This window comes from Orbicella franksi, chromosome 7 (genome assembly GCF_964199315.1).
Source record: "Orbicella franksi chromosome 7, jaOrbFran1.1, whole genome shotgun sequence".
NCBI classification, from domain to species: domain Eukaryota; kingdom Metazoa; phylum Cnidaria; class Anthozoa; order Scleractinia; family Merulinidae; genus Orbicella; species Orbicella franksi.
Genome location: NC_138151.1, coordinates 3,471,130 through 3,497,975, shown reverse-complemented (window position 1 = coordinate 3,497,975; position 26,846 = coordinate 3,471,130). Strand labels below are relative to the sequence as shown.

General features: G+C 38.2%; 3 protein-coding genes across 4 annotated transcripts; 2 read left to right on the top strand and 1 right to left on the bottom strand.

Moving 5' to 3' along the window:
* Window positions 1-86: 86 nt before the first annotated feature.
* On the bottom strand, window positions 87-14,436 carry LOC145493151 (coiled-coil domain-containing protein 39-like). Its single transcript, XM_081472549.1, has 24 exons — window positions 14,208-14,436; window positions 12,706-12,825; window positions 12,528-12,585; window positions 12,208-12,296; window positions 11,949-12,107; window positions 11,143-11,235; window positions 10,313-10,441; window positions 10,136-10,195; window positions 9,293-9,424; window positions 8,827-8,930; window positions 7,855-8,026; window positions 7,051-7,116; window positions 6,874-6,963; window positions 6,266-6,358; window positions 5,653-5,724; window positions 5,297-5,369; window positions 5,081-5,145; window positions 3,876-3,992; window positions 3,494-3,585; window positions 2,848-2,895; window positions 2,581-2,736; window positions 1,315-1,917; window positions 783-889; window positions 87-407 (listed from the first exon to the last, which is right to left on the bottom strand). The coding sequence occupies exons 1-24, from the start codon at window positions 14,292-14,294 to the stop codon at window positions 283-285; spliced, it is 2,910 nt and encodes a 969-aa protein (XP_081328675.1). The 5' UTR covers window positions 14,295-14,436; the 3' UTR covers window positions 87-282.
* A 116-nt stretch (window positions 14,437-14,552) lies between these two features.
* LOC145493181 (uncharacterized) lies at window positions 14,553-16,435 on the top strand. The gene has a single exon (XM_081472600.1). The coding sequence runs from the start codon at window positions 14,640-14,642 to the stop codon at window positions 15,441-15,443; it is 804 nt and encodes a 267-aa protein (XP_081328726.1). The 5' UTR covers window positions 14,553-14,639; the 3' UTR covers window positions 15,444-16,435.
* An 845-nt stretch (window positions 16,436-17,280) lies between these two features.
* LOC145493189 (AP-1 complex subunit sigma-2-like) lies at window positions 17,281-26,244 on the top strand. Of its 2 annotated transcripts, none has more exons than XM_081472606.1 (5): window positions 17,281-17,291; window positions 17,398-17,576; window positions 19,228-19,336; window positions 21,145-21,282; window positions 24,872-26,244. In XM_081472606.1, exons 1-5 carry the CDS (start codon window positions 17,289-17,291, stop codon window positions 24,914-24,916), a joined length of 474 nt encoding a protein of 157 aa, XP_081328732.1. In that variant the 5' UTR covers window positions 17,281-17,288; the 3' UTR covers window positions 24,917-26,244. The 2 variants fall into 2 exon arrangements, with proteins under 2 accessions (XP_081328732.1, XP_081328733.1); XM_081472607.1 differs by lacking the exon at window positions 24,872-26,244 and adding an exon at window positions 23,264-24,276.
* Window positions 26,245-26,846: the final 602 nt, after the last annotated feature.

Genomic DNA, 26,846 nt, shown 5'->3' with positions numbered 1-26,846 from the left:
ATCCGACACTTATGACAGATCGAGACGGGAAAAGTTTAACACCATTGCTTCCCCCGACTGAACCAATAAATTTAATTTTTAACCCATCACGGAAAGTTTCCACTCTTTATTACACAAGCGATTATTAACCACCACCACAACAATAAGCTCCACTGGTTTCTTTTAGAAATTACGTTAGTATTTACATCATGTGTATTTACAAGAATATTGTAAGCTGAGCGACAAATAAAAGTATTGAGAACGAGCACTGAATTTGTTATCAATAAATAAGTGAGCTATGGGCTAACGACGCTCTGTGCTTCGGCGACTTGCTGCGCTGCCTGCTCGGGAAGAGGCCTTGGAACCAGCTGCGGAACCAGGCCGGGAACTCGTCTTCTTTCCCCGCGCACTACCGGTAGGCGAGACACCTGGAAACGAGCGGGAAATCATTAGAATGGTACCTAACATTTGGGGTAATTTGCACAAACGTACTTTGCCCAAATTAATTTACGCGGGTGCAACTGCTTTAGTAGGTCATTCCCTCTATGTCAGAGCCCGGAATGGATTATAAAATGTTGTTTCAAATCGTCTCTTTTTTAGACCAGTACCTAATACTGCTAGTCTAGCCATTGTACATCCACCCCCTCATCAATTTTTTTTAGGGGGAGGGGGCGGAGGTACACAGGTTACTGCTAGTCGGGCTCCAAGCTGGATGTCTTGGCCCCGAGTCCAGCATTAACTCACCGTAATTTGTATTACACATTTACAAGGTTCAGTTTATGTTTCATTGTTCATATACACACCTGCTTTGGGACTTCCCGCCCCAGAAGGACTAGCGGCTACAGACAAAGCAAGAGCACCAACGTCCACCGTACCAACACCTCGGCGACTTCCGGTGGAGATATCAGATCTGTGAGATGATCAAAAGTAATCAAACAATCTGTTCTTACTTAACGTTTCCTTTTCGAAACATTCACTCATGAAGCGACTAGAAGTATTTCTACTCCCCCACCCCCTTGGATGTGGGATGCTATTCCATCGCGGGGTTACCCCCAGCATTAAGTTCGCCAGTACCCATTTATACACCTGGGTGGAGAGAGGCACTGTGAGAGTAAAGTGTCTTGCCCAAGAACACAACACAATGTCCCCAGCTAGGGCTTGAACCCGGACCGCTCGATCTGGAGTCGAGCGCACTAACCATGAGGCCACTGCGCCTCCGTATTTTTTCTTAACGTAATCCTACATGTCAGGCCTGTTTTTGTATCGTTACAGTCGAAAGATTTCTAAAACCAGCGTGCCATTCCGTGACCATAAGACTAGAAATTTTCAACTTACCTAGCGGAAGACACTGTTCCAGAACTCCTGGAGCTACGAGACGATGTTGGTCGTGACGCACCAGGGCCTGGGGAGGGTGGCATTGGTAGCCCGGCCTGGCTGAAGTAGATCTGAACACTGGGGCCAAGATCCGGGTGACTGTGTAACACTTCTCCCATCTGCTTCATTGTACGTGTGTTAAACTCTCGTAGCTCTCTTAAATCCATGTCTCTCTCTTCGTGGAGTTCTCCCGAACTTTTCTTGGCGCTTCTGACAGTGCGCGCTATTTTACTGGCCTCGCGGGCAGCTCTGTCCTTCTTTACCTTCTGATCGTCCAGTTCTTTCTGTAAATTTGTCGCTTTTGCTTGTTTTTCTGTGATTACTTCCACTAAGGCTTGTTCGTCAGCTGTCAAGTTGTCCAGTGTGTTCTGCATGGAGCCCAGATCCTCCTGTAGCTCGCGGATTTGTCGCCGTTTGTATTTGTATTTGTCCATGACAGCGCGCATTTGATCCTCCAAGCGCTGCTTCTCGTCAAACTCTTCACTCATCTCATCTACCTTATTGAAGCTTTTCCTGTATGTCTCGTTACGACCGTTCATTAACCGAAGTGTGTTCTCCAACGCCCTAACATTAAGGAGGATCTCAGTATCAAGATATGAAAGTGAATTTCCATTCCTAATTGCCATGCACTTCTCTTAGTAATGGTGTTACATCAAAGGCAGTATTTGCTAGTTGATGAAATTCTTAATTCTCATCACGTGTCTGCTCGACAATGAACTGAATTCGTGGGGAGAAATCAGATGTCGAGCTACACAAAATTGATGGTGTTCTGGATTACCTTTTGTGAACCAAAATGAAAAGGCCCCACATTTTTGTGGCGTTTTTCCTTTTCATTTCACCACTTCAGAAATTATCATATCACATTGCTGTGTACATTAGATTCATTCACGGCATCATTAGGTAATCCATCTAAATCGCTGCTAATCTTAAACATCCGCGTTCTTTTTTGGTTCGTTTTTACTCGTTTAGTGTACTTCTACCTTGCTAAGTTCTAGTTTGAACTTTTCTTGATATACACCTTATTCCAAAATGGCCGCCATTTATGTATTCTTTTGTTTACTTGTAAATTAGCCCTTGTTGCCTCGTTCTTAAACTCGAAATTCAAAAGAATATTTTCCCTTAAACGAGGCAACAAGGGCTCATTTTCAAGTAAACAAAAGAACACTAAAATAGCGGCCATTTTGGAATAAGGTGTATATCATGACAAAGTTTGTCATAAATTCTCACCGGATCTCCTTCTCAGCCTTCCTGATCTTAGCGTCCAGTTCATCTCCTTCTCGCTGAAGCTCTTCCTTCTCTTGAGCTGCCTTGATGACGTAATAAGCTTGAGACCTCTCCTCCTCCCCCTCAGGAGGTGCCATGGATATCATCAGGATTTCATACCTGGTGTAATCAAACATGAAGTATGTTACTGGCAGAAAAGATCACCGCTGTGTAACTCACATAACACTTTCTGTCGCAGGTGTAAACCAAAAAAAACATCAATCAATGTACCTTTTCCGTAATTTGTCTATCTTGGATATCCGTTCATGTAGTTCAGAGCTGCAGGACAAAAAACAAAAACAGAAACAATTTTTAGTTATCAGTAATGATTTCGAAAAAAATATAGACAAGCGTATAAGTTTTGAGAAAGTTGAAACTTCAATCAGCACATACAATAAATTATTAACAATGGAAAGATGAACATAACTGGTTTGAGTGGCCGTATAAACGGGGTCAAAAAAACAAGGGATTACACAGGTTGGGATTTCAGGATGTGGCCATTGGCGGTATTAACAGGGTGGCCGCATTAACGAAGTTTTCTTATAAGAAAATGTATGACCGTTTCACGGGGACAAAAAAGAGTGGCCGTAGTAACGAGGTGACCGTACGGCAGGGTCCCACGGTATATGATAAAGACCGACGTTTTGGTGTCATCATGACGCCATTGACAACAACGATTGTTATCGTTCATTATTGCTTTCCTACAGAAACAATTAAAACAGGAAAGAAGATGAAATGGCAACAGTCAAGCAAAAGTAGCAAATTGTGACGATGGTCTGATAAGTCACACAAAGCTTCTTTCTAAACGTTGCGTGACGAGCCAAACCGTCTGCGCAAGAGAGGCGAATCAGATGGTAGAGCGGCTGGGTTACTGTACCTCACAGTCTGCCTTTCCTCTTCAGAAGATTTGATTTGTGCTTTCAACATGTCTTTGTGGATATCGATTTCATGACGGCGTTGCTTCATCGCCTGAAAAACGCAGAAAGACAAGTATTATGGGCTTCTCTTCTCAACTAGTATGATCTTTGAACAGACTTAAAAGTATGAAGACCCATAAGTACTGCTTAAATTAGTTCGGCAAACATTACTCGACAAATGTAGAAACTCATAATGAGGTAGGTCGACTAAGTTCCAAGACCAGGATTTCTTTTAAAATTTTGCAAAAAAGTTGTTCTGAAACAGCTTTTCTTTAAAATCAGTCCAAAAATTTCAGTTTTAGAAATACAGGAAAATGTTCCCAAGTGAAAATGATCACTTACCGTCTCTAACTGAAGTTTTCTCTTCTCCAGGTTGAGCACATTGTCCGCTTTACTGCTAAGCGTTTCTCTAAGGCGTTTGATCTCCAGCTTCAGAATGTTCTCATCTACCATAAGATCCTACAAGAAATGACATCACAATACCGGTCACCCATCCGTCCCTTGAGTCAGTCACATGTTCATCGGTTGTTGACAGTGCAAACGTGGTCAATAAGAGATTTTACGTGCGACACAGCAGGTATTCGCGTGCGGGTAAGATAGCCTAAACTTACTCTCTCGGGAAGCCAATCACAGCGGAAGACTTTTATCATTTTCAGTTCTCGCTCGCTAACGCTTATTTTAAAAGAGTACACTTTGATACGGTTAAATACGCATGAAAGACAAATATACACTCTTTCTTTTTTAATAAGAATCAGTATTTCTTTTAACAAATATCGAGGCTGAAATTCGCGAAATTTTAAGAATATTTCAAGAATACAGTAAACCCGAGGTTGCGATTTTAAAAAGAATGTAGTTTTGTGTGTCGAAAATCTGTAAATACGACACAATTAAATGTTTTTTTACTAGACCGTATAAAATTCTTCCTTCTCTAAACGGCAAAACTAACCAAAACAAAACAAAACAAAACAAAAACTGAAATAGCCGCATGTCCGATGCTCATAAAATTGCTGCAAGAAGTTATGCGCGTCCAACATTACTTTAACCACCAAGTACATTCGAAAACAGAAATGTCACACGCTATAATCTAAGAATATTCAAAAGAATATTTTCTGCCTAAAATCCGCCGAAAAATGAGAATATTCAGCTTCGGCCGGAATAACAATATTTTTATAAAAATAACATAATAAATTAATATTTTAAGAGGACGCATCCAATCACCTAGAGGCAGTTTTCAGGAGGGTCCTCCAAAAAATAAAAGCCTAGAATATACCTTAAATACGAAGTCTGAAAAGCTAAAAACTTAGGACTACAATTTAAGGTTTAAAACTAGACAAAAAAAGAATGTAAGAACTTAACTGAAAAAAATCTGTCCACTGACCCACTATTTTGTCTTGAGTTAGTCGAGATCGCTAGATTAACAAAATATTAACCCGGCGCGTGGATGATTACTCGTAGCAAAAAATATAAACGTCTGAGGTCAAACTAAAGAGAAAATGACCGGGCAGGTATCAAGGACATTCACGAGGAAAACTGTGCATAAAACAAACCTGTTTTACAGCCACAACTTTCTTTCTTTCCCTTTCCGAACTGTCATTGTGAAGATTCAGTTCCTCTGTGGAAAAAAAGTACGAAGCCCATTTCATTTAAGGTTAACTTCAGTATTCATTTGCACATGTTTTTACACGTGCTATATTCTCTCTACCTTATTATAGCAAATATATGACGAGCGGTAAGGAGATTCTAGATGTTGATGTACCACTTACCAATTTTGCTTGTAAGATTTTTCATTTCATCTTTTCCTTTGTCTAAATCTCGATTAGCACGTCGAAGGTCATCCTGTGAAACAAAGAAATAACATTTTTAAAGTAATTTAAAATTACACCCACAAGAAGGGTGATAGAAAAACTCGGAGCTGGACTGAAGCGAAATGTAGAACAAAGAGACAAACGCTTGGAGACATGTGACCGGCCTGAGGAGACGAAATATTACATACATTGCTGATTGGCGAAAAAAATATCTCAGTTCAGCAAATTGTGTGACGGTTTTTTTATAACCAAATACGGTACTGCACAAAGTTCAGCCTGAAAAGTAAAACAAGAAGAAAAAGCAGCCAACATACATTCAAGTTCTTCATCTGAGCACTGAGAAGTGTATGAGTCGAGTTGTGTTCATCCATTTGAGACATAAGTTCCTGTACAAGAAAAAAAAAATTCAATCGATTGATCAGGTAAAATCTTACTTTTCAATTTGTATGTATACCTTGTAAATCAGTGCTTTACAATATATAAATAACAATCATGACATAACAGTAAAACTTCTGTTCTTGATACTGTAAAGTGTTGAAGAGTATCAAAGGAGCTACGGCTTGAAAAGTTAAGTCTAAATTTTTCAGTTCGTCGTTTGTAATCCGTGTTGATCTTCTCCATCCTTCACAATCCTTGTTCCTTTATGATTTATTATTATCTCTTGGGTGTTTTCCTATCTAAGGAAACTACTATTTTCAGGTTTCCTTCAAATTAAAGTTAATTTTGTATGTGGCAAAATTAACTCAAAATGTCGCGACCAAGCTCCTCCAAAGTAGGTGTAGATGTACAAGTTGTAATGACGCATTGTTCACTGTGTAATCTGTGAATACATGCACCTCTTATTTCTAAGGGTTGCTGAGTGAGTAAGACACATTTTCCCCCTTTTAAATCATCCATAGCCACGCAGTTAACACTCATAATCTTTACCTTAATTCTGGCCTCTAGCTGCAGCTTCTCTTCATTGCTCCTCTCTCCCTGCATGCGGCTTATTCTTCTCTCCAGTTGCTGCAGCTGGAAATCCTATTAAACACGACCAACCGAAACAAATTCACAAAATAATTCCAAACTACTAAGAATGTGCCTACATCTGCAAGTACGAGCTTGTTCCAACTGTGTCTTCTAATGGCAAGTCACGGAAAGGACATCAAGCTTAGAAAATCAATGAGACAGATTCATCACCATCAACAGGGCAGGAAAAAATTTTTGAAATCCAGTTGCCCAGTGGGTCAGTACATTTAAGTTTCCAGTTGCCCCCACTAAAATACATGTAGCACTTGCTCAACTACATCATTTACTAGGTACTGTCTGTAATCAGTGATAGACTATAACAATACTACCAAGGCTAATTTCACTTGTCCACTGGGCTACCAAACTTCCATTTTCACTTGCCCAAGAGCAAAATTTACTTGCCCTGGGCAGTCAGACCTGGGTTTTTTCCTACCCTGAGCAATGGATGGAAGATTCTAAGAAATGCACTGGGGAAGTTGACTGATGTGCATGGGTCAAGAACAGTCTATCCTCGTAACAAAACTTACCTGCATGTAGATAATTTCCTGTTGTTTGAGTGATTCCTGGTCAAGTTTGTGTAGTTTGCTACTCAGATTCCTGCTGGCAGCACGAGCCCCCTGATCACAAAAAAGAAAAAACAACTTTTAACGAGTGCAATGTCACAACGTAGACATAAAATAGCATATCGAGGAAAAGCTTTTTACCTGAATTTCTGCTGCAGTGTTGCTTTCCAAAACTTTACACTGGTGTAGTTCTTCTGTTTTTCTGAACTAAAATAAGGAAAATAAAATAAGATCTCAATTAGAAACTAAATTATCATTTGAATTTCCTGACATGTCCAATGACAAACAGAAGGGCAAAATTGTTCATAATAAACTAAGGTGATCAACGCAATTGAGAAGGTAATATTGTTCACTAACAGAGACGAGGCCTTATGTGACACACCTTGTCACCTAAAAGAGATACAGTACTACTCAAACGTAAGTGATCACCTCTCGTCTCGTTTCTCTTGAGACAAGGATCCTGTCTAGACTCGATTTCCGCCGCTCTCTCGTGTCCTGTCTATGTTCCTTCACCAAATGCCTTTGGTGGAGTTTTCTTGAACAGTGGCTGGTAATCAAGCCTAGATCTCATCATGCAATAAGAGAATCTCGTCTCACAAGAACCAGTGAATAGATTTCAAGCAGTTAGCTTGCAAGAAAACAATTAATTTCTTGCAACACGCTTCTTGAAGTTCTTTGTAGTGTAGCTTCAAGAGGTCCCAAATTGAACAAGTAACATAGAAAAGACACTTTTGTGATGACTACAAGAATAACCAAAGAGCAGTGCAAACCTGGACAGAGCAAGACGGAGTATATTTTAAGTTACAAAATGTTGTTAGAGCAGGTTTAATTCAACCATCTTAAAAGAAATAGCTGACCTTAAGCTATTGTATGTTCCTTTTATTTGACCCTGAAGCTTCAAAATAACCATAATAGAAATTCTTGAAGCTCAGCAGTGAACTTTACCTGCGTTTCACGTAATCTAGCCAACTGTTTTTCTACATCATAAATTCTTGCTTCTTCTTCCTTTAACAGCATGTCCATTCGCTGCGCTTTCTCTTCAGCAGTGAGAGTCTCGTCAGTCACAATTTTCAGCTGCTCTCGTAGATCATCTCGCTCCCTTTGGACTCGGTCAAGCCTTACAAATAAAAACGAAAATTTTTTACCTATAAGAGTGACCTTAATTTTATTATATATCCTCAAAGGTAAAATTGCTCCAAAAAGTCTCACCCAGTGCACTTAATTTTTAAAGATGAGGTTTCCATGACAGCATTTCATAATATCAGTGGAAGATCCAGAAAATTCAGATAGAGGGGGCTGAAGAAATTGCAGTAGAATGTATGCCACCCCCTCCCTAAACTGAATAAAAAAATGCACTCTAAAGATGGCTGACCATTTTTTTTGGAATACAAGAAAAAAGGGGGAGGGGGGAGGGGCCCTGAGCCCCCCTAAATTCACTCCCGAATATGTCTTTTCCACACCCTATTTTTATATCAGCAATATTTACTTGATAAGCATGACTTAGATTCCTTATATATGATCTAGATGATCTAGACATGTATTAAAGAAGTCATTGTGGAAATCATGTGCTTATGGATTTAAAATTAGAGTGTTACTGGAAGATGTTTTTATACTGTTGTTATTCAACATATATTTTGGGCTAACAGAGCAACTCAAAGGTAGTTTGGTCGTAAGATTTCCATCACAGCATAACATCAAAAAATCCTTAAGTGGTTTTCATGAGGGTACCCTCTTTTTTAACATGCTACAAAAACCACAGGGCCGTGAGTTCCAGTGTTCTTTGGAGTGAGACCTTTAAAACTACTGTATTTAGTCAAGCCAATGTTCCAAGTGTTCATTGAAAGAACACTAGATTATCCAATATGGTACAAAAGGACAACATTCAACGCTTAATATATGAATGGTGTTATTCCATACTTTTCTGTTCTGTTGGTAACTTCCTTCTTGAGTAAGTTGTGTTTTTGTCTGGCACTATCAAGATCTTTTGCTGTTCTATCCACAGTATATTTCAGAGTGTCAAGCTGGCAAAAAAGAGTCATCAGTTAACACATTACCTTTCAATACCCCCTGAAATTTATCAAAATTATGATTTGGGTGTGCAAACAATCTGGACACAGTTTCAGATACCAATCAAGAAAAAATATTTCTTTTCACAGTGAAATGTAAGATGCAATGAATTCTTCATGGCCCTTTACTGCTGAGGATTAAGGCATGATTACACAGCTTTGTAGAATCAATAAAGTAAACAGAGTCCCACACTTCAAAACCAAGCAATTACAGTTAAATTATAAAAAAAAAAATAGAAAGCCACCTGCCAACATTTAACCTTCTGTTCTACGATGAACAAGCTTTATGTACACAGAATAGTGTTCATTATATTTACCTCATCTTGGAATTGAATACGGATCTGTTCAGCATCCTGGTACTCCAGTCTCATTTTAGCAGCCTGTCTTTCAGCAACCCCAACTTTCTTCTCCTTTTCTTGATTGTTTGCAAGCTCACTCTCCAGAAATTTCTAAATGTTTTACGAGGCAAAACACAAAAAATAATGTAACTTTTTGTGTACAAACAACGTAAGAGGTATGTTAAAGGAAAAAGAAAAAAGCTACAATTGGAAGAGTGAGTCTGAGATTGAAAGCAACCAAAGGGATTTTCAGGTCACCATGCAGAGATGATAATACAGTTGTAAAAATAATAATTAATAATAATAACAACAGATATTTAAAGAGGATGACCCATCAGTGTATTTAACACTGTCATCAGAGGGGTCCTATAAAAGAAACTATAGCAAAAATGAGGAAAAATGGGTAAAAAAGACATACAAAATTAGGAAAAACATTAATCTTGAAGTTATGGATCTAAATTCAATTGGTAGTTCATTGAAAATCTTGGCTCCTTGATAGTGAAAGCTATTCTTCCCAAATTCAAGGCGAACTTTAGGTACTTTCAGTTATAAAGCATTGTTCCTTGTGTTCTTAGAGTGAGGTGATCTTTCAAGGTGGGTCTTAAAGGTGGTGCAAACATTATTTTGAAGACAGTCGAAAACAAACTGACTGCTTTTGTGCTTAATTAAGTTCTCTGCCGATGGTAGTTTTAGATTGCTGTTATCAATAATTTTCCAACTTCGTTGTTTAATGTTCTTGTAAATATACAGGTCTGCAAGAGCCTGAAAATCACACAAAAGACATTTAAAGTCAACTTTTTCACGTTTGGCAGGTAAAATCACCTGTTTCTCTTGAACTTGATCTTCTCTGTCTCTGACCTCCAGTTTTACCTCAGCAAGTTTCTAAGGTAAACAAGACGATAAGCTGTCACACATTTAGTCACAGATATCACAAAGCAATGAGTTTCTTTGCAAAGCAACAGAACAGAGCAAGTAATTAGAGGGTGAAGCAGCACTTACCACAGCCAGCTGGTCCATCTCTCTGTCCCTTTTCTGCATTTGTTCAATAGTATTCTCCCACTGCCGCAGTAACTCTTGTCTCTCACTGTGTGCCTTACGGAACTCTTCAGCTGTCTTGTCCAGTTCAATCTAAAGATTGAAGAAAGTTATTACAAGGATAGTTAAGCCATGTCATTTGAGTGAAACTACTGTATTTGGCAACTTGAATCTCTGATGGCTCACACTTGAATATAATTAAATTCACTATCAGGAGCACGTTTTCCCAGAGTTTTAATAATACAGCAACACTAGATCAGAGCCTCTTGCATGCAAGACAAGGATTTTTTTAAAAAACAAAAATTTAATTGATTCACACTTTCAGAGATTCCAACAACTTGCTGTTAAAATTGGAAGAGAGAAAATTGCATGCTACACAAAACTGAACCCAAACCCTTCCCCCATCTCTCTAAAAATCCCAGTAAGGTGTTTGACATTTCCCACCCTGCAGAATTTCCATAGACCTTCCTTGAACCAGGCGGCCACTTTTGAAAGAATTGTTTTATTTTTCATGTGTGTCTTTATAAATTGTTCATTTGAGCGGGCCCTATAGCACATTTTGGACACCCACTTTTCGAATCCTGGCTAAAACCCTGCCTAGAACTGAACTTCGTCATAAGAAAAACTTTCTCCCAGTCTGTCAAACCAGATAGGCAAAATCATCCTCACAGCCTGTCAATTTTCCCAGGTGTCTGTGTGTGACCATACCTACCCCTGTGGGGTGGGTATGGTAACAGTATGGTCACACACAGTAAATGACTCATTAATAGCACAATCAACTTCATGTAACTGACCTGGGCTGTCATGGTAAGTGTTAGTTCGTGCTCCAGTTCTCTCTTTTTCTTTGCTGCATCATCTGTCATTCTCTCCATCCTTAGTGTTAGCTCCTGACAAGTGAAGGAATAAAAGTTGCTCAAAAAATTCTTACTCCCTATAATTTGTCATCCATTACAAGAGCAGTGTTTCACAAAGAGCCTTGCTTCTGTTTCACCAAGTTGAACAGTGCACAGTCAGAAATATATCCTTTAAATGATTTTGAACTTGCTAAAGGCTGGTAACGTTAATTTGTTCTTGCGACTTCTTGGTACACATGCATTTAATGTTACCAAAGTTAAACATAGTTCAAAGTTAGAATATTTTGGAAACAAAAATTTTAGATGACAAATGACAAATACCAAGTCTGCATGAATTCAAGCCTACAGTAGTGGCCCACTTAGCCGGCAATTATCTTCTGAAGTGCCTAGGAATATTTCTACTCTCACCCGGACATGATCCTAGACCATTACAGGGTTACCCCTAAGCATTAAATTATCCGTACTCATTTGTATTCCTGGTTGGTGAAAGGAACTGGGAGAGTGACACGACTAGCACAACATAATCACCCAGGGCAGGGCTTGAATGCCGACCACTCAGTTCAGGGTCAGTAGGGCTAACTATTATACTTCCATGCTTCCAACTTAGCATCAAATAATGCTGTACAATTTTGTTTATCATTAAAGGATTGGTTCATGTTTAGTGTGCATATATTGCGTATATTATAATATTAATAAAATATGCAGTAAATAAAGATGAATGCAGTTATTATGTGGCAATTGACTACCTTCACTTTTCCTTCATCTGAACGAGTGTATTTCTGGAGCGTCAGTGTATCCTCATCTTTTCGAGCTGATTCTTCCAGCCATGCCTCCAATGCCTTCTGATCCCAGTTCATCTGGCTCTTCAGGTCCTCAAGACGCTGCGTATTCCTGAAAATGTTGTTCTGGTAGAGAAAAGTCACATCAATAACTTGAGAAAATATCACTTTTATTTTTACAAATATTGGAAAGTATTTGCAGCAAATGCAGTTGAATCTTTCATACCTCTAGGATATTCCTTTTCTCAGCCAAATCTTTTATTTCATTGTTTATTCTCCTGACTTCATTGTTGAGTCTTCCCTCCTCGCGCTCAGCTAAAATGGAAAACAGACTTTCCAATGATTCTCTTGCCGACAATTTTCATATTCTTGTTGTGAGATGCAGTGTCTTAATTAAGTTAACACCTATACTTGTCCAAAATGGAGTCTGGGTGCCCCTGAGGAGCCTGTAAATAAAAAATAAATGCAAGTGCCAAATGCCACGAATGCTGAGTGGAGTAAAGCTACAAGTACACGCAAGGATGCACTCATAAACGTTTTACATACCAATCTGTTTCATGTGATTTTCAGTCTCAATCTCTCTTTTTCTTGCATTAAGCAAATCCTGTTCACAATAAATAGAGAACCTTATGATCAGTGAAAAAAAAAAAAAAACCAATTAGGACTATATCATCAGATGCTAAAAGCTACATGTACAGTGTATAACATTCAGTTTCCTATTCACCTGTGTATGCTGCAGTTCTTGTTGCACATTCCTAAGATGTTCACTCATGGCATAGATTCTGTTGGAGTGTTCATCAAGCTGTTCTTTATATGACACTATATTCTTTTGAGATTCAGTTACCTTTAATAAAATGAACAAGACAATCAATCAGTTAATTACTTTTAAATTTACATGGTGCATAGATCTACTAAATTTTCATATACATGTAGTTATGCAGGGCTGTCATTAAGTTTTGAGTCACCTGTAGCCTTGTTCTCCGCACCCAGAGCAAACTCATTAATTTGTAGGTGAATTCTATCAACAACAGACAATTTCACCCATATACTGCAGCATCAAGGGAAAATCAAGCATTCTCAGCCGTAATATTTGTCATGAATTACATCCCTTAATGACAGCCCCAGTTATGGACCAAGCTTAAGGTGAACACAACAAGCCATCTGAGTATCCTTTGTTTTGGAGCTTAAGGACAAAGAACAAATTTTCCAAAATACAAAAGTCAGAATATGGCATAATCAAAATATGCAGCCTTATATGACAATGCAAAGCTAATCAGCAAGGATATTACATGGCAGAGCAAAGATATGAAATGTTCTTTTTGAGTGGCAAAAACTGTGAAAAAGAGGAAATGATATCATCAATATTCTTATTGGTGAGGATATGGAAAAATACACCACTAGAGTCCCAGATGTAGTTTCAGTTGAATTTTACCAGTGGTGTATTTTCCAGCTAAACACATGTGTCCAAATAATAAATTTTTCTTATCATGAGGGCCACAGCAACCATAAAGTTCTTGGTAATTTCCAATAAAAGTGATTCTGGTCCATTACAAGTGTCACCCCCATTCTGTTCCCCTCAGTGCATTTTTTTTAACAAGTTTCCCAAACAGTTTTTCAGCGTTGATATATTTCTCCACAGATCTCTCAACCCATAAGCTATGTTCCTCACGGGTCAATATTCCTGCAATGTAAATACAACATGTACAACTTCTTATTTTGTACCCAAATACCTCAATACCATGAAAAAAATGCAATGTTGTGTATAAATAAAGTATTAATTGATTACCAACTTAATATCATGGAAAAAAACAATATGACAAGAAACTGCTGTTCTTAAATACTTGTAATCTGTCAGATGAGTGTAGAATACTGCACAGGCATGCATATGCCAGATAAGCAGTGGCTTTCTTTAAGCTTATATCTTAAGCCAATATCATCTTTTACTTATATTTATTGCATTATTCACCAACTAGTTTAACCCATATTATCATGTGAAAATAAGTACTGGAATAAACATATGGTAGTGGCTATCACCGGTGTAGGAGTAAGGAAACTACGAGAAAATTTACATATACATCACATTTTATGAGCTTACATGTAAGTTTCAGATCTTTGATCAGTTGTCTTGTAAATAAAAATCAAGTTCAAAGTTTGCACGCCGAGAATCGTTACCTAAAATCTTACCTATTCCAAGAACCATTATTTACTTTATCAAGAAAATCCTACCTCACTCTCCAGCTGTTTATTCTCGAGATTTGCAACAGGCATGGCAATGCCTTCATCGAAGTTCAACTCGCTCACAATGTCTTCCATTTTGAATGCGAAAAAGCCTTCAAGATATCACGGATGAATCTGTAACAAAACACTACACTATCCTATATGCCCGTAAATATTTCCGTAGAGGACTAAAATTATGTTTTTGTTAGTTCTGCAAGTCTTCCCACAATCTTCTTCAGACGAGAATTTATGAGCTCTGCTCGATCAAAGTTGTTGTGGAAACGGTGAAAACAACCTGCGCCAGCGATGTAAAGAACCACTTTCAGCGGATGCACTTAATTGCAGGTCCCGGATGTTAGATCCCAGTGTCTCGTTGAGCGGAAGCCTGACGACACGTGAAGGAACTTTCAGGCGAAAAGCCAACCGAAATATCTTGGGAAAATGAGAAGGAAAAGAAAGGAAAGAAAGCCTCCAGCTAAATCAAATCAGGGCCAGGGAAAACCAGCGGACCGGAGCAATAAACGTATTGTCTTTGTTGATGAAAGTGCCATTGAGGTTCAAGTAAAAACGGATAAATCAAATGGCGAAGAAGAGACTATTGTAAAGGACGACAATGAGAAAGTTATTACTGTGATAGATAAGAGCCCGGGTCAGTGTAAACCCAGCGAGGGGAGCACTACAGGGGCTATTGATGAGGACGAAGATATCCCAGAGGACATTTCTTGGAAGTCTAGCAAAGAAACTGCAATTCGAGAACGGACGCTTGAGAAAGAGATCGTTCTTGATGCTAAACGAAAAGAAAAACAATCTAGAATAGAAAGAAATGAACGATTACTGGAGCAGAAGGAAAGGAAACGAGCGAGAGAATACTCTAGACTACCAATGGATGTTCTCCAGCAAGTTGCTAAGCGACAGAAGTCTCAGAAAAATGAAGACTTGGTACCACAATCAGTTGATCAGGATACTGGAAATCACATGACCTTTGACAGTTCAAGTGAGGGTGAACAAGATGATCAAGAAGAAGAGGTCCCAGAAGTAAATGAAAAAATACCAGAAATTAAAGTTCTTGTGTTACCGCAGGAAGTGAAGAAGCCAAAGAGAATTCAACAATCTGCAAGTTTGTTTTTGAAAGAACAGTTATTTGGGGGTAGAATTAAGCGAATTTCACCATCAATGGACTCTGATCGCACAAGGAAATATAAAACAATAGCTCCTGCCCTTAAATTTTCCAAAAAGTTGCGATAGTTTAATGATCTCAAAAGTGTTAAAAGTAATAGGTTAAAGCTACTCCAAAACTGTATGTTTTATGAAAGATTTTGTTGTGTAATTATTGTCGCTAAATCACAGGGATTGCATTAATTTGCAAAAGATTTTTATAGAATAACTGAGGACGAAATGTGAACCAATTTTTGATAGAGTTTTTTGTGCAGGGAGCAAACCGTATTATGTTCATGCTCCATTTCGGTAGAGGAAGAAAATGAAATACATTTGTTTACATATAAGTTATGTGTGTATCCAGCTTTAATTTTAAAGCATTACATACACACTTATGTGATGGCTTACAATGAAGGACTCTTGAATTTTTTAGCGGTTACTTTTTTTTGCATATTTATGGCATTCAAAGGGTCTCTCTTCTTCTGCTCCCTAAGAGCAAGTTCTTTAATAATTTGACAATCACTATTTAAGAAATAGAAAACATGTACCATGTTTCTATTGAGTTATAGAAACATGAGTGGAAGTTTGGGAGAACGAGAAATGCTGTGAGAACACAAGCCATAGGTGAGTGTTTCCACTGACAGCTTTTTGGAGTTCTCCCAAACTTTCAGGAGTGTTTCTATAACTCGATAGAAACACGGAGAACATGTTTTCTATTTCTTTTAGAAAACACTGCAACAAAGAAAAGGAAAACAACTTGTTAACTTTGATTATCAAAATGTAAATTTTCTTGCTCATGCCATCATCACGTCAACAGCTCTTGCTAGTTCTGTGTTTCTATCGAGTTATAGAAACATGGTTTTTAACCAGTCAACATGCATATTTTCTTAGGACTGTTTTCTAAACACCTATAACTATACACTATCCAATATCAGGTTTCTCAATAGATACTGTGACTTTGACAACACTGTAAATGTCAATGGTCAGTTATTATTGTTATTTGATGTTTCCTTACATCACTCACTAAAGGTGAGACTTGTTCAAAAAATATTTATTATGGAATAGAGCACATTGCAGAAGTTAGTTCATATTCAAAATATATCATTGTGCAAATAATGATTTTGAAACAAAAAAATATTACAGCTAAGGCTAATGCGGGGAGTCTCTTCAAATGCGAATCGCATTTAACTCTTTTAATGTTACTCCCCTACATGAGCCTCCAAGCTCTCCATTGCAACTAGTTCAAGTCCATGAATACTGAGAGTACGACTATGGTCTATTGTGTTGGTCAGAGATATTTAACTGAAAGGTTAAAAATATGACCTGTTGTAATAGACAAAAGAAAACAATGGATTATAGCTGGAGTGAAATATGTTGGCTAGTGACTGACAAATTAGTGGTAAGACTTTATTTAAGGAGGGTAACGCTTGACAGTAATAAAACTGATAACCTCATGGCCCTCTGAACAAAATAAAATAAATAATAATAATAATAAATTAAATTTAAAATACAATATAAAACTATGTACATCAAAGAAAACAGAAACTGAGGGTAAAAAATGATTACATAAAAATGAGGCAGCTAATTTATAAGGGTAGCAAACATAAATATTCAATTTTGCTGAACATATTCGAAACGTGAAGAACACCAGCAGCATCTTGTAGGGAATGTAATGCTGGAATGGCCATGACTTGATACCCCTAGAGGGAACAGTGGAACAACCAACAGAAACAATGCCACTAAAGGAATAATAGCTGTGACTCAGATCAGTGACATACTTAAAAGCTTATTAGAGCCACTGCACCTTCGGAATCCATCCTAAGAATCAATGTTGACAAATAGATGTTGCGTGACGAAGTTTTGTCACAGAAGATGACGCATGCGAATGTGTGAATCCCGCTGAATCGAGCTGAGCCTACAACATTAGCGAACAAGATGGTGAGTCTTCGTAATATTTTCCCTTGGAACAAAGTCGGGGAAATCTTCGATCTGAGTTTTACTACACCACATAACACAGCGCAAATAATTGTTTTGTTTATTCTAGTTTCAGTTTATGCTGCTTTTTAGCCGTCAAGGCAAACTAAGGCTACAGAAATGGTACACCGCTTCGAGTCAGAAAGAAAAGAAGAAGATCACTCGAGATCTGATCACTACCGTACTTGCTCGGAAACCAAAAATGTGTAGCTTTCTTGAGTACAAGGACCTTAAGATTGTCTATAAAAGGTAACTTAAATAACAAAAGCTGTTTTAATATATGATAAAAATGAATGCTTGAATCCCTACACCTTCGAATATTTCATTCATGATGGAAAACAACTTTGCCCAAAGCTCTGTACATTATTATAATTTCGCCAGTCAGTTCATTTACGGATAATAGTCTAAGGGCTGACATACTCTTGTAAATCCTAGTTTCAATGAATAGATGTCTCTGTGTTGGGAAGCTTGTAGTCTGTTTTTCATGCATTTGTTTGTATATCAATTTATTTTACAAAGAAATAAACACTTCCCAACAATTATAAGATACGTTCAAATATGGACAGAATATATGACATATATATCATATATCATATATGATATATATGTGAATATATGATCATCAGAAGTAAATGTACTGAACACAATAGAGAAGTTAAGCTTTACTGGTATGACAAATGGCAAAGAGCAAAAACAAAGCTGTTGCCATCTGTCAAAAAATATTTGTATTTAGGGTGAATAGTAAGAGACGTTTTTTTCTATTTTTGTGTGTTTTTTAAAGGATTAGATGAAAAGAACACAAAATCAAACTACGTTTTTGCCATTTGCCATAAACATGATGCTAAACCTCTAATGTTCACTATAAATAGGCCATTTTCAAATTACCTTAAGGTGGCCGAACACAGTTTTCAAGAGCCTATGTTTAATTCACCATTACTTTTAAGCTATTTATGCTTTGGCGCTCGTTTTTTGCAAGAGTCAAGGTTAACCACAGAAAAGTTTATTCTCGCATTTTGGCTAAGGTGTGTGATGTTGCCATGGCAATGGGGCTGGTTGAAAACAAGGCTTAAAAAATGGTTTTGTTTATTTTAAAAAAATCCAGTCGTTAGATTTTTCTCATCTTTTGCCCACTACGAATTGACATTAAATCCCTTCTGGCAACACTGTTCTAATAAAATTTTGACATAGGCGATTTTCGTAATTCGCTGTAAATCGTTTTCACCGCATGTTCTGTGTTATTAAAAATTCCCTATGTCAAAATTCAGATTTTTTGCGATAGATCATTCACGTGGTTTCTGAACTATTTTTTTGCCAAATTTCTTGAAATTCTAACTACTGGATCGTCAGAAATCCGCAAGTTTCTGCAAAAGCCATCGGTCTCAATTTTTCGAGCAACTGCACATGCGCTGCATTTAACTGGGTTCTTTCGGTAACAAAGAGAAAGGTGAGAATTGCTGGTTTCTTTGCGTCGTTACCTTTTCTAACATATCTTTGTAATAAAAGACTAAAGCCATCAATACACTGCGTTCAATAATAGAGAAAAAATAGCACAGATAGTACGGGTGTTGAGTAAATAAAATGATCGCTCTTTGCAATCCTTGTGCACGCGCTCAATTGCATCAGCGAAAGCGCGCGCGAAAACTGTGTTCGGCCACCTTAAGCCTCTTTCTCAAAGTGAGTCTTGGTGCCCATCCTTTCATATGAAAATGAGATTTCTTTCACATGCAAATTAAACTCATTTCCATGTGAATTGTTGTGCAGCAGGCCTTGCTTTGATAGAGAGGCCTAGGTCAACTCAGAAATGGGCTATTCACTTACTACACACATAGTAACAAATTTACCAAATTAACATACTGGAAGATCAGTGAAATTTGCAATTTTTTTCTTTCAATTTTCTCAGATATGCCAGTTTGTATTTTTGTGTGGCAATTGAAAAAGATGACAATGAACTTCTCACACTGGAAATAATCCACAGATATGTTGAACTTCTTGACAAGTATTTTGGCAGTGTAAGTACATAACATGGAGGGGGACATGGGGGTTTGCGGTGTTGCGGTGTTGGTGTTTTTTTTAATGCGGTGATGCAGTGAATAAAATCTCAACTTGCGGTGTTGCGGTGATGTCAAACCCTATGGTGTGCGATGTATGTGTTTTTCACACTGCGGTGTTAAGTGAAATGAAATTGTTTGTGGTGCTGGGTTTTTTTTTATTTACCTTTCTGAAACCTAAATTTGGCATGTAAACTTTGTTAATCGATGCTAATTTATGACAAACACGCACCATTGAGGTTAATAATTTGTAACAAAATACAGACCATCACTTTCTAGTCAATCTTCAATATGCTTCGGCTGCCAATCTGAAGCTGTTTTCATTTATACGTAACTTGACAAGTAACTTGACCTCTGCCACCCAGAACTCAGTGTTCGGTACAATCCTGGAAATTCTGGAAACGCCAAGGCCGAATATAATGTATTATTGACTGCGCAGCTTTTTTCTACAAAAACAGGAAAAGGTGGCGAAAACTACCAGCCACAAAATATATTCAGATGTCGCGTCGGGAGGGAAGAAAGAAGGATTTCTAATTAAGCTAAGGACACTTTGTAAATTACACACGTTGACTATTTTTTTCCTTTTGCTACAAGGCTTCGTCTATAGGATTCTGATACCGGTCTATACCCACTCCAAGGTCCTGCAACTTTCTTGACCTTCTATTTTTTCAAACGATTATCGATATCGAATGCAAACGCAGCTAGCTCCGGAAAGCAATACTTTCAGTCAAGATAGGGCTGCAGTCAGTGGGTTTATACACCAAGAAAGGTGAGTGAAGTAAAAGAAGAGAGGGATCTGGGGCAAAGGCCATCTTTGTCCGCTTTCCAGTTTTGTGCAAGGTTTCTTCACATGAGCAAGAAAACTAATTTACAGGCATCACCAGTATCGACATATGCGCAATGGAAAGAGTTGTGATGTGTTTACTTTGTGGAAAATTGTTGAGGTATAAAAGTGTTATTTTAAGTGTAGATGAAAGAATCATGGTGCTAAAAATACATGTTGCGGTGACGGTGTTTTGTTGACTTTTCTTGCGGTGATGTGGTGTTTGTTAATTTTTTTTGCGGTGTTGCAGTGTTTAGAACCTCCCATGTGCCCCTCAACATGGTTAAACCTTTTTCATAGCAACAGCAAAGGGCCTGAGCTGAGTATCTGTATTAAAGAAGTTGAGATTATATAAATTCTGGTTTCTCTAAGAACAAGTGAACAGTTTGTAAAATAGGGGTGTCTCTGTATTATGATGGTGAGCCTAAGAAGAGGGTTGACTATAACAAAAAACATCTTCTGTCTACAGTCGAACCTGTGTTAAGCGGTCATCCTCAGGGAATGGCTAGGTGACCAGTAACACAGGGTGACCGCACAATACAGGTTGCAAGAAAATCAGTTCAGATACAATCAGTGCTGAAAAGGCATTTGACTTAAAATTAGAAACATTCATTTTCAGCGTTTTAATGATTTGTGAAATTTAACAAGGAAGTCATTTGTTGTACCTTGTGTGTTACATTATTTGAAACTGAATGAACAAGTAAGTGACACCATGTGACCATTTAACACAGGTCAAGACAATAGAAAAAGTCCCAAATCTTCGCAAATGGTGACCGCGACCAATTGATAGAGGTGACCGCTTAATAGAGGTCAAAATTATGGTAACTAAGGGAAGCAATTTTCTGGACTTTGAAAACTGACCGCGTAATAAGGGTGACTGCTTAATATGGTGCCGCTATTTTCATTTGCATTTTTTGATTTAATTTTACATTTTACTTCCTGAAAGGTATGTGAGTTAGACATCATTTTCAACTTTGAGAAGGCATATTTTATGCTGGATGAGCTGATACTTGGTGGAGAGATTCAAGAAACAAGCAAGAAAAATGTTCTGAAGGCAATTTCAGCTCAAGATCTCCTTCAGGAGGTATGCAGATCTTTCCTTTATGCTTATATCATACCTCTGTTATCATTACTTAGGTAGGTGGGATTGGGAGAATTGTTTGGCAGTGTTTTGCTGTTTAAACTCCATTGTCATTGTCAGTAGCAACATGGTTAGTTTCTAAAATACATTTGTGGTGTCAGCATCAACTGTATTGCTAGGAGCCACCTTCTCACCACCATCGTGAGCTGGAACTCACGGCTCCTCTTGAAACGTACTTCAAGAGGAGCTGTTGACCCTTGGGCAGCCCTAGCAGCGCTAAGACACTACCAGAGGAGAGCAGGTCAATAGCAGGCTTGAAAGCATTTAAGGGCATTCAAGCTAATTATTTATGCATACATGTATCTTAATTTGTGTGCCAATGCACAATCATGAGCATAACCAATCTGGGCTTCTCTGACTCTTTTCAGTTCATAGATCTTCAGCCAGCTATCCCCTCATTTGGTCTTAAGTGCTGAAACTTCAAAACAAACAAAAGTGCTTTTGAAATCATCAGTTGAAAAATTCAGAGAATAACAATTGAGAAATAGAAAACATGTACCGTGTTTTTATCAAGTTATAGAAACACGAGTGGAAGTTTGGGAGAATGAGAAATGCTGTGAGAACACGAGCCATGGGTGAGTGTTTCCACTGACAGCTTTTTCGAGTTCTCCCAAACTTTCAGAAGTGTTCTATAACTCGATGGAAACATGGAGAACATGTTTTCTATTTCTTTTAGAAAACACTGCGACAGAAAAAAGGAAAACAACTTGTTAACTTTGATTATCAAAATGTAAATTCTCTTTGCTCACGCCAACATTACATCAACAGCTTGTGCCAGTTCTGTGTTTCTATCGAATTATAGAAACACGATTTTTAACCAGTCAGCGCACGTATTTTCTTAGGGCTGCTTTCTAACTGCTAATAAATTATATGAATTAAAGTGAAGACTCAAGGCCATTTTCTCAGAGTAAAATATTTTCCCAGATGTAACAGCATTGACTGAGCTTACCCCTAACAGTTTACCTTGTCACAAAGTACATGTATCTTTTATGTCGTACTCAAAAGGTAGTTGGAGTAAGATTTAATATTTATAAGAAATGTGAAATTCATTGTTTACTGTGACAGTGTGTAATTTAACAGAATGCTTATACACTGCTAATAAATTGTGTGACTTCTAGAGCAATACGAGTAAGTGTGTGACACATTGTCCCAGCATGTGTAGTGAAAGTGTACAAATTAAAATAATTTAAACTTATTTGAATGCAGTAACCTTAGTTGATACTCATAATTTATCACTAAATAAAAATGACTTTTAAAAATTGTAAAGTTACCTTGTAATCCTTTTGTAGTTTTAATCTGCAACAAATCAATGTTTCAATAATAATTGTTCATCACAGTTAGCTTGCCAGAGCTCTAGTTACTCCAATCTTTTATCATGTTCTTTTCATAGCTGCAATATTATTTTGCCACTGTTGTCACACAGATTCTTAACGTCCTTCTTTACATTCCGTACTATCATTCACATTGTACACCTTTAACATCATAAGTGATGTCAAATACAAATTCTCTGTACTGTTCTTCATGCATGTCTCACCACACTAGACAAGAGATTTTGGATGTTTATCTTGTAATATCTGCCATCAAGAAAAGCATACCCTAGACTTGCCGTCATTGCTAACATGTTCCTCTGATCATGTGCTCCAGATGCAGGGGTGGGAATGATCATTAACCCTTGATTTCTACATACAAATTCTCCCTTCTGGTCTTCATACATTTCAAATAGTACCAGTAGGGAGAATTGTGTTCACATCTAGACACTCTGCTGTTAACTTTGCTTTACTAATCCTCTCCTCTGAGCCTCGTCTTTGCCTTCCTTTCGTACTTTTTCCACAGGAAGCAGAGCTGCGCAGTGCTTTGGAGGAGATGGGTCTTGCCTGAATTCTTTCATCTGTAAATCTCTACTTCTGATCCTTTTGTTCTACAGGAAGGCGAGCTCCAGCGCACGCTGGAAGAGATGGGTTTAGCCTGAACTGTCTCCTCTTCTCCTTCTTCAACGTCTTGTTCTAACATCTTCACTTCTACAGACCAAGACGATGCGCTTCTTCCTGCAGGGATTCTCTGTATTTTATCAAAGACAGATGTCTGTTGAATGACATAAAACTCAGCCTGTTTCATGTAGCATTAGGTTTAGTCTGTGTATTGGAGAAAAAAAATCATGCTCAGCATAGGAAAGACGAGTCAAAATAAATATTTCATCTTGTCAAAAATTATTATCAAGTATTTGTTTAAACCTGTAGAAAGAAAAGAACAGTGTAATGAAGCAAGCTTCATTTTAGGCCATTTCTACAGACGTCTGTTTTTGATAGTTACTGGCTTGATTTGTTTAATATGTTGTTGTAGTTATTTGTATGTTAGAGATAGAACTCTGAACTGACGTTAAATTAGTCACTGGTATTTAAAACAAAAATAAAATTTCCCTTTGTGTACTGGAAAGACTGGGTAGGAATCTAGTTTTTCAAATATTCTAAAAATGTATAATTATCATAATTCTTTTAGGGAAAGAAACCTAGAGGCTCAAGTTTTTTAATTAATTTCTGTTATGTTTTGTAAAATTTCTTCCCGTTTTTAAGTACTAAAACACACCTACAGGTATATTTTTACACTGACCTTGTATTTACTCATTTTAAATCATATGCTATCACAAAATAACAGACACTGGAAACTCTTTTGGCAACTTTCTTATTAAGTTCTTATTACGTTCAAGAAGGCTCTGCTTGTGAATGTCATCTAAACGTTTCTTTAAAATTGTGAAATAATTATTAAAAAAAACGTTTCATTCAAATTCAATTAAATATTACAAAATTGATATTGTAAATAATCATAAGAAGCAGTTCACATTAAACTGAAATAGTTTACTGATTTTAATCCTAACTTACTCCACTTTGATATTATAGTGTAATATGAGATAAAACCTTTCTTCGTGGGAATGCAGCAGAATTTTGTGTTGATGTTTTAGCGCACGTTATTCACAACTTTTGCCACATAAAATGCAGCTAAGAAAACCAATCAAAATTCCAGAGAACAACATGTAACCAGTAGACGGCAAGCGTGAAAACGTAGCTTGTAATAAGCGCGGGAAAACCTTTGAGCTGACGGCAAGCGCGAGAAAAGTTGTGACCTGATAGCCTGCGTAGCAGGCGTGTAAAGGGGAGGGGGTGGGGGAGGAGGAAGAGAATTCGGGGAGGGAAACCTTTTCCCCTCCCCCCTCCCACTCCTCCGATTTTTTTTTTCCCGAATTCTCTTCCTCCTCCCCCACCCCCTCCCCTTTATACGCCTGCTACGTAAGCTATGACCTGACGGCAAGCGCGAAAAACGTAGCTTGCAGTAAGCACAGGAAAAGATTCCGTGCCTAACTGGCCGAGAAGGGAACATGGGGTTCTCTGTGATTAGTTGGAGCAAGTTCCGCGAGTATTTTGAGCCAATTACAAAACTTGCAAACACGAACGAAAGCAAACATGTAACTAGACTTGTTAAGCAATTCTGAAATCGCTGTTAGAGCGCTGTACTTTATGTGGCTCTGTTTATTTGACAGGAAGGGGAGCTGCAGCGTACTCTGGAAGAAATGGGGCTGTCGTAATTACAAGATGAAGGAAAGAGAGATCTCTATCATCAACTTAGGAATCTTCTCTAGTTATTTTTTTCAAATTCACTCCTTAACTTGAGAGGATAGTGCAGGGACAACGTGAAATAATGAAATCACTGTATTCAAGCTTTATCGTGACAGCATAAGGAATTCATAAAAAGCTATCAGTTTCTTTTCGGTTAGGAGAAAAGACTCCTCTTTGTGCATGGTCTTCTAGTTGTCTTTACTGCTTGTCTTTTTCAGCTGTCCCATTTCAACCGGGCTACAACCCGAACTTGGAATAAGCGCGTTCGCCTGAGCTATGCAGTAAGAACATTTTAAGATTAATATGTTGTTAACCTCTCTAGATAGCATAGAAACCTGTTCCTCAGTCCTGGGGCCCGTTTCTCGAAGGTCCCGAAAAGTTTTCGCACCCGGAAAGCCGTAACAAAATCTCAGACCTTATGATTACAGAGCTGTTTAATTCAGATATTCTTAGTATAAACAGAGGTTCCATTCCGTACAAGAAGTTTCAGGCGTATACACCTCTCTGTCTTTAAATACCGATTGACTAAAAGTGGCTTCTCGGGCCCAAAAAGTTTCCGGGGCTTTCGAGAAACAGGCCCCTGGTTTGATTCAAGATTGATCTAATCACAATATTTGGTATAAAATAAAGTATAGCCTATGTGAACGTTATAAAGCTGTCCTTATTATGTTTAGTATCAGTATGCTTGTCTATTAAAGCAAAGTGAAGTAGATATTTTGTCTCAGTCATTTTGTGTATTCATTGTCACCAGAAAGTCATATGCTTCTGGTGTCACTTGGTACAGTGTTTTTATATACAGAAAATGGTATGGTAGCATTGCGGAACGGGAAGAATAGCTATCGTGCCGACACGGACCCCGAGACTGGGTCCGGGTTAGTGTAGCCTTCGAACAGGCTCCCGGCGAGGACGGAAGAAAAGTTCGGCGAGCAATGCGAGCGGACGAGCGCGAAACGGAGAGAATTCGGAGAACGAAGCGATCGGGGCGGGACGGGGACTTTGTTCGGGCTCGCCGGGAGCCTGTTCGCAGGCTAGGGTTAGTGGGGTTATAACATAAGGTCCTCTTTCAGGCGTTCAGTTAGTTGGGGCACAGAGCGAAAAACGGTGAACTAGGGGAGGGGCTTCCCGCTTTTCCTGTATTTTTTCCGCTCGCCGTTTTCCGCCCTTGACCTGAACTAACTGATCGTCTGGAAGAGGCTACTCAGGGTAGTGTAGGCACAATGTAGCCTGTGCAAAGAGCCGATTGTCGAGAAATGTCTATCTCGGTATTTACCAGAAAGTGTACGTATGACATCTCTCATTTTTCCTGCTATGTGAAGAAAAAGGTTTCACTGCGCGAAAAGATATGACGTTTTTTTGTCTTTCCAGGCTGGTTCCTTTATCTTCCCAAGTTAAGAACTTCACCGAAGTAGTTATCGCAGCAATCCGCTCGTGACATAAATTTTATGGTGGTTTCTTTCTTTAGATTAGGCCCTTGCAGATTGTTTTGCTTATATTAATTGTACTCTTATTCCAATACTAGCAGGCTTGGGGTTTATTACCATTGTATCGTGAATGCCATGTTGCAGAGATGGACGTACACTCTTTATATAATATTGTTTTTCTTACCGAAAGTTGGCGATTTTAAGCTGAAATATTCTTGTGAATATTCTTAGATTATGCAGTGTGACATATCTGTTTTCGAATGTATTTGGTGTCTGATCTGATGGCGTTACGAGTAATTTTGGAGCCAACCTGCAGGCATTCAAGCGTGATACGACGCACATAACTTCTTGCAGAAATGTATTAGTCGTATTAGCATCGACCATACAGGCTAGTTCTGTTTTTTGTCGCTTTTTGGCCAGTTTTTCTGTTTAGTGAAAGGAAAAATTTTATACGGTTTAGTTAAATCATATAATGGTG

Excerpts from the sequence above, each read along its gene's own strand:
- LOC145493189 (XM_081472606.1), top strand. Across the intron at positions 19,337-21,144 it reads TTGACAAGTATTTTGGCAGT|GTATGTGAGTTAGACATCAT; the intron begins GTAAGTACATAA and ends ACTTCCTGAAAG. Across the intron at positions 21,283-24,871 it reads CTCAAGATCTCCTTCAGGAG|GAAGGGGAGCTGCAGCGTAC; the intron begins GTATGCAGATCT and ends TTTATTTGACAG.
- LOC145493181 (XM_081472600.1), top strand. The coding sequence starts at position 14,640 with ATGAGAAGGAAAAGAAAGGAAAGAAAGCCTCCAGCTAAATCAAATCAG.
- LOC145493151 (XM_081472549.1), bottom strand. The coding sequence starts at position 14,294 with ATGGAAGACATTGTGAGCGAGTTGAACTTCGATGAAGGCATTGCCATG. Across the intron at positions 8,931-9,292 it reads GTATTCAATTCCAAGATGAG|CTTGACACTCTGAAATATAC; the intron begins GTAAATATAATG and ends CTTTTTTGCCAG. Across the intron at positions 2,896-3,493 it reads GAGGAAAGGCAGACTGTGAG|CTCTGAACTACATGAACGGA; the intron begins GTACAGTAACCC and ends TTTGTCCTGCAG.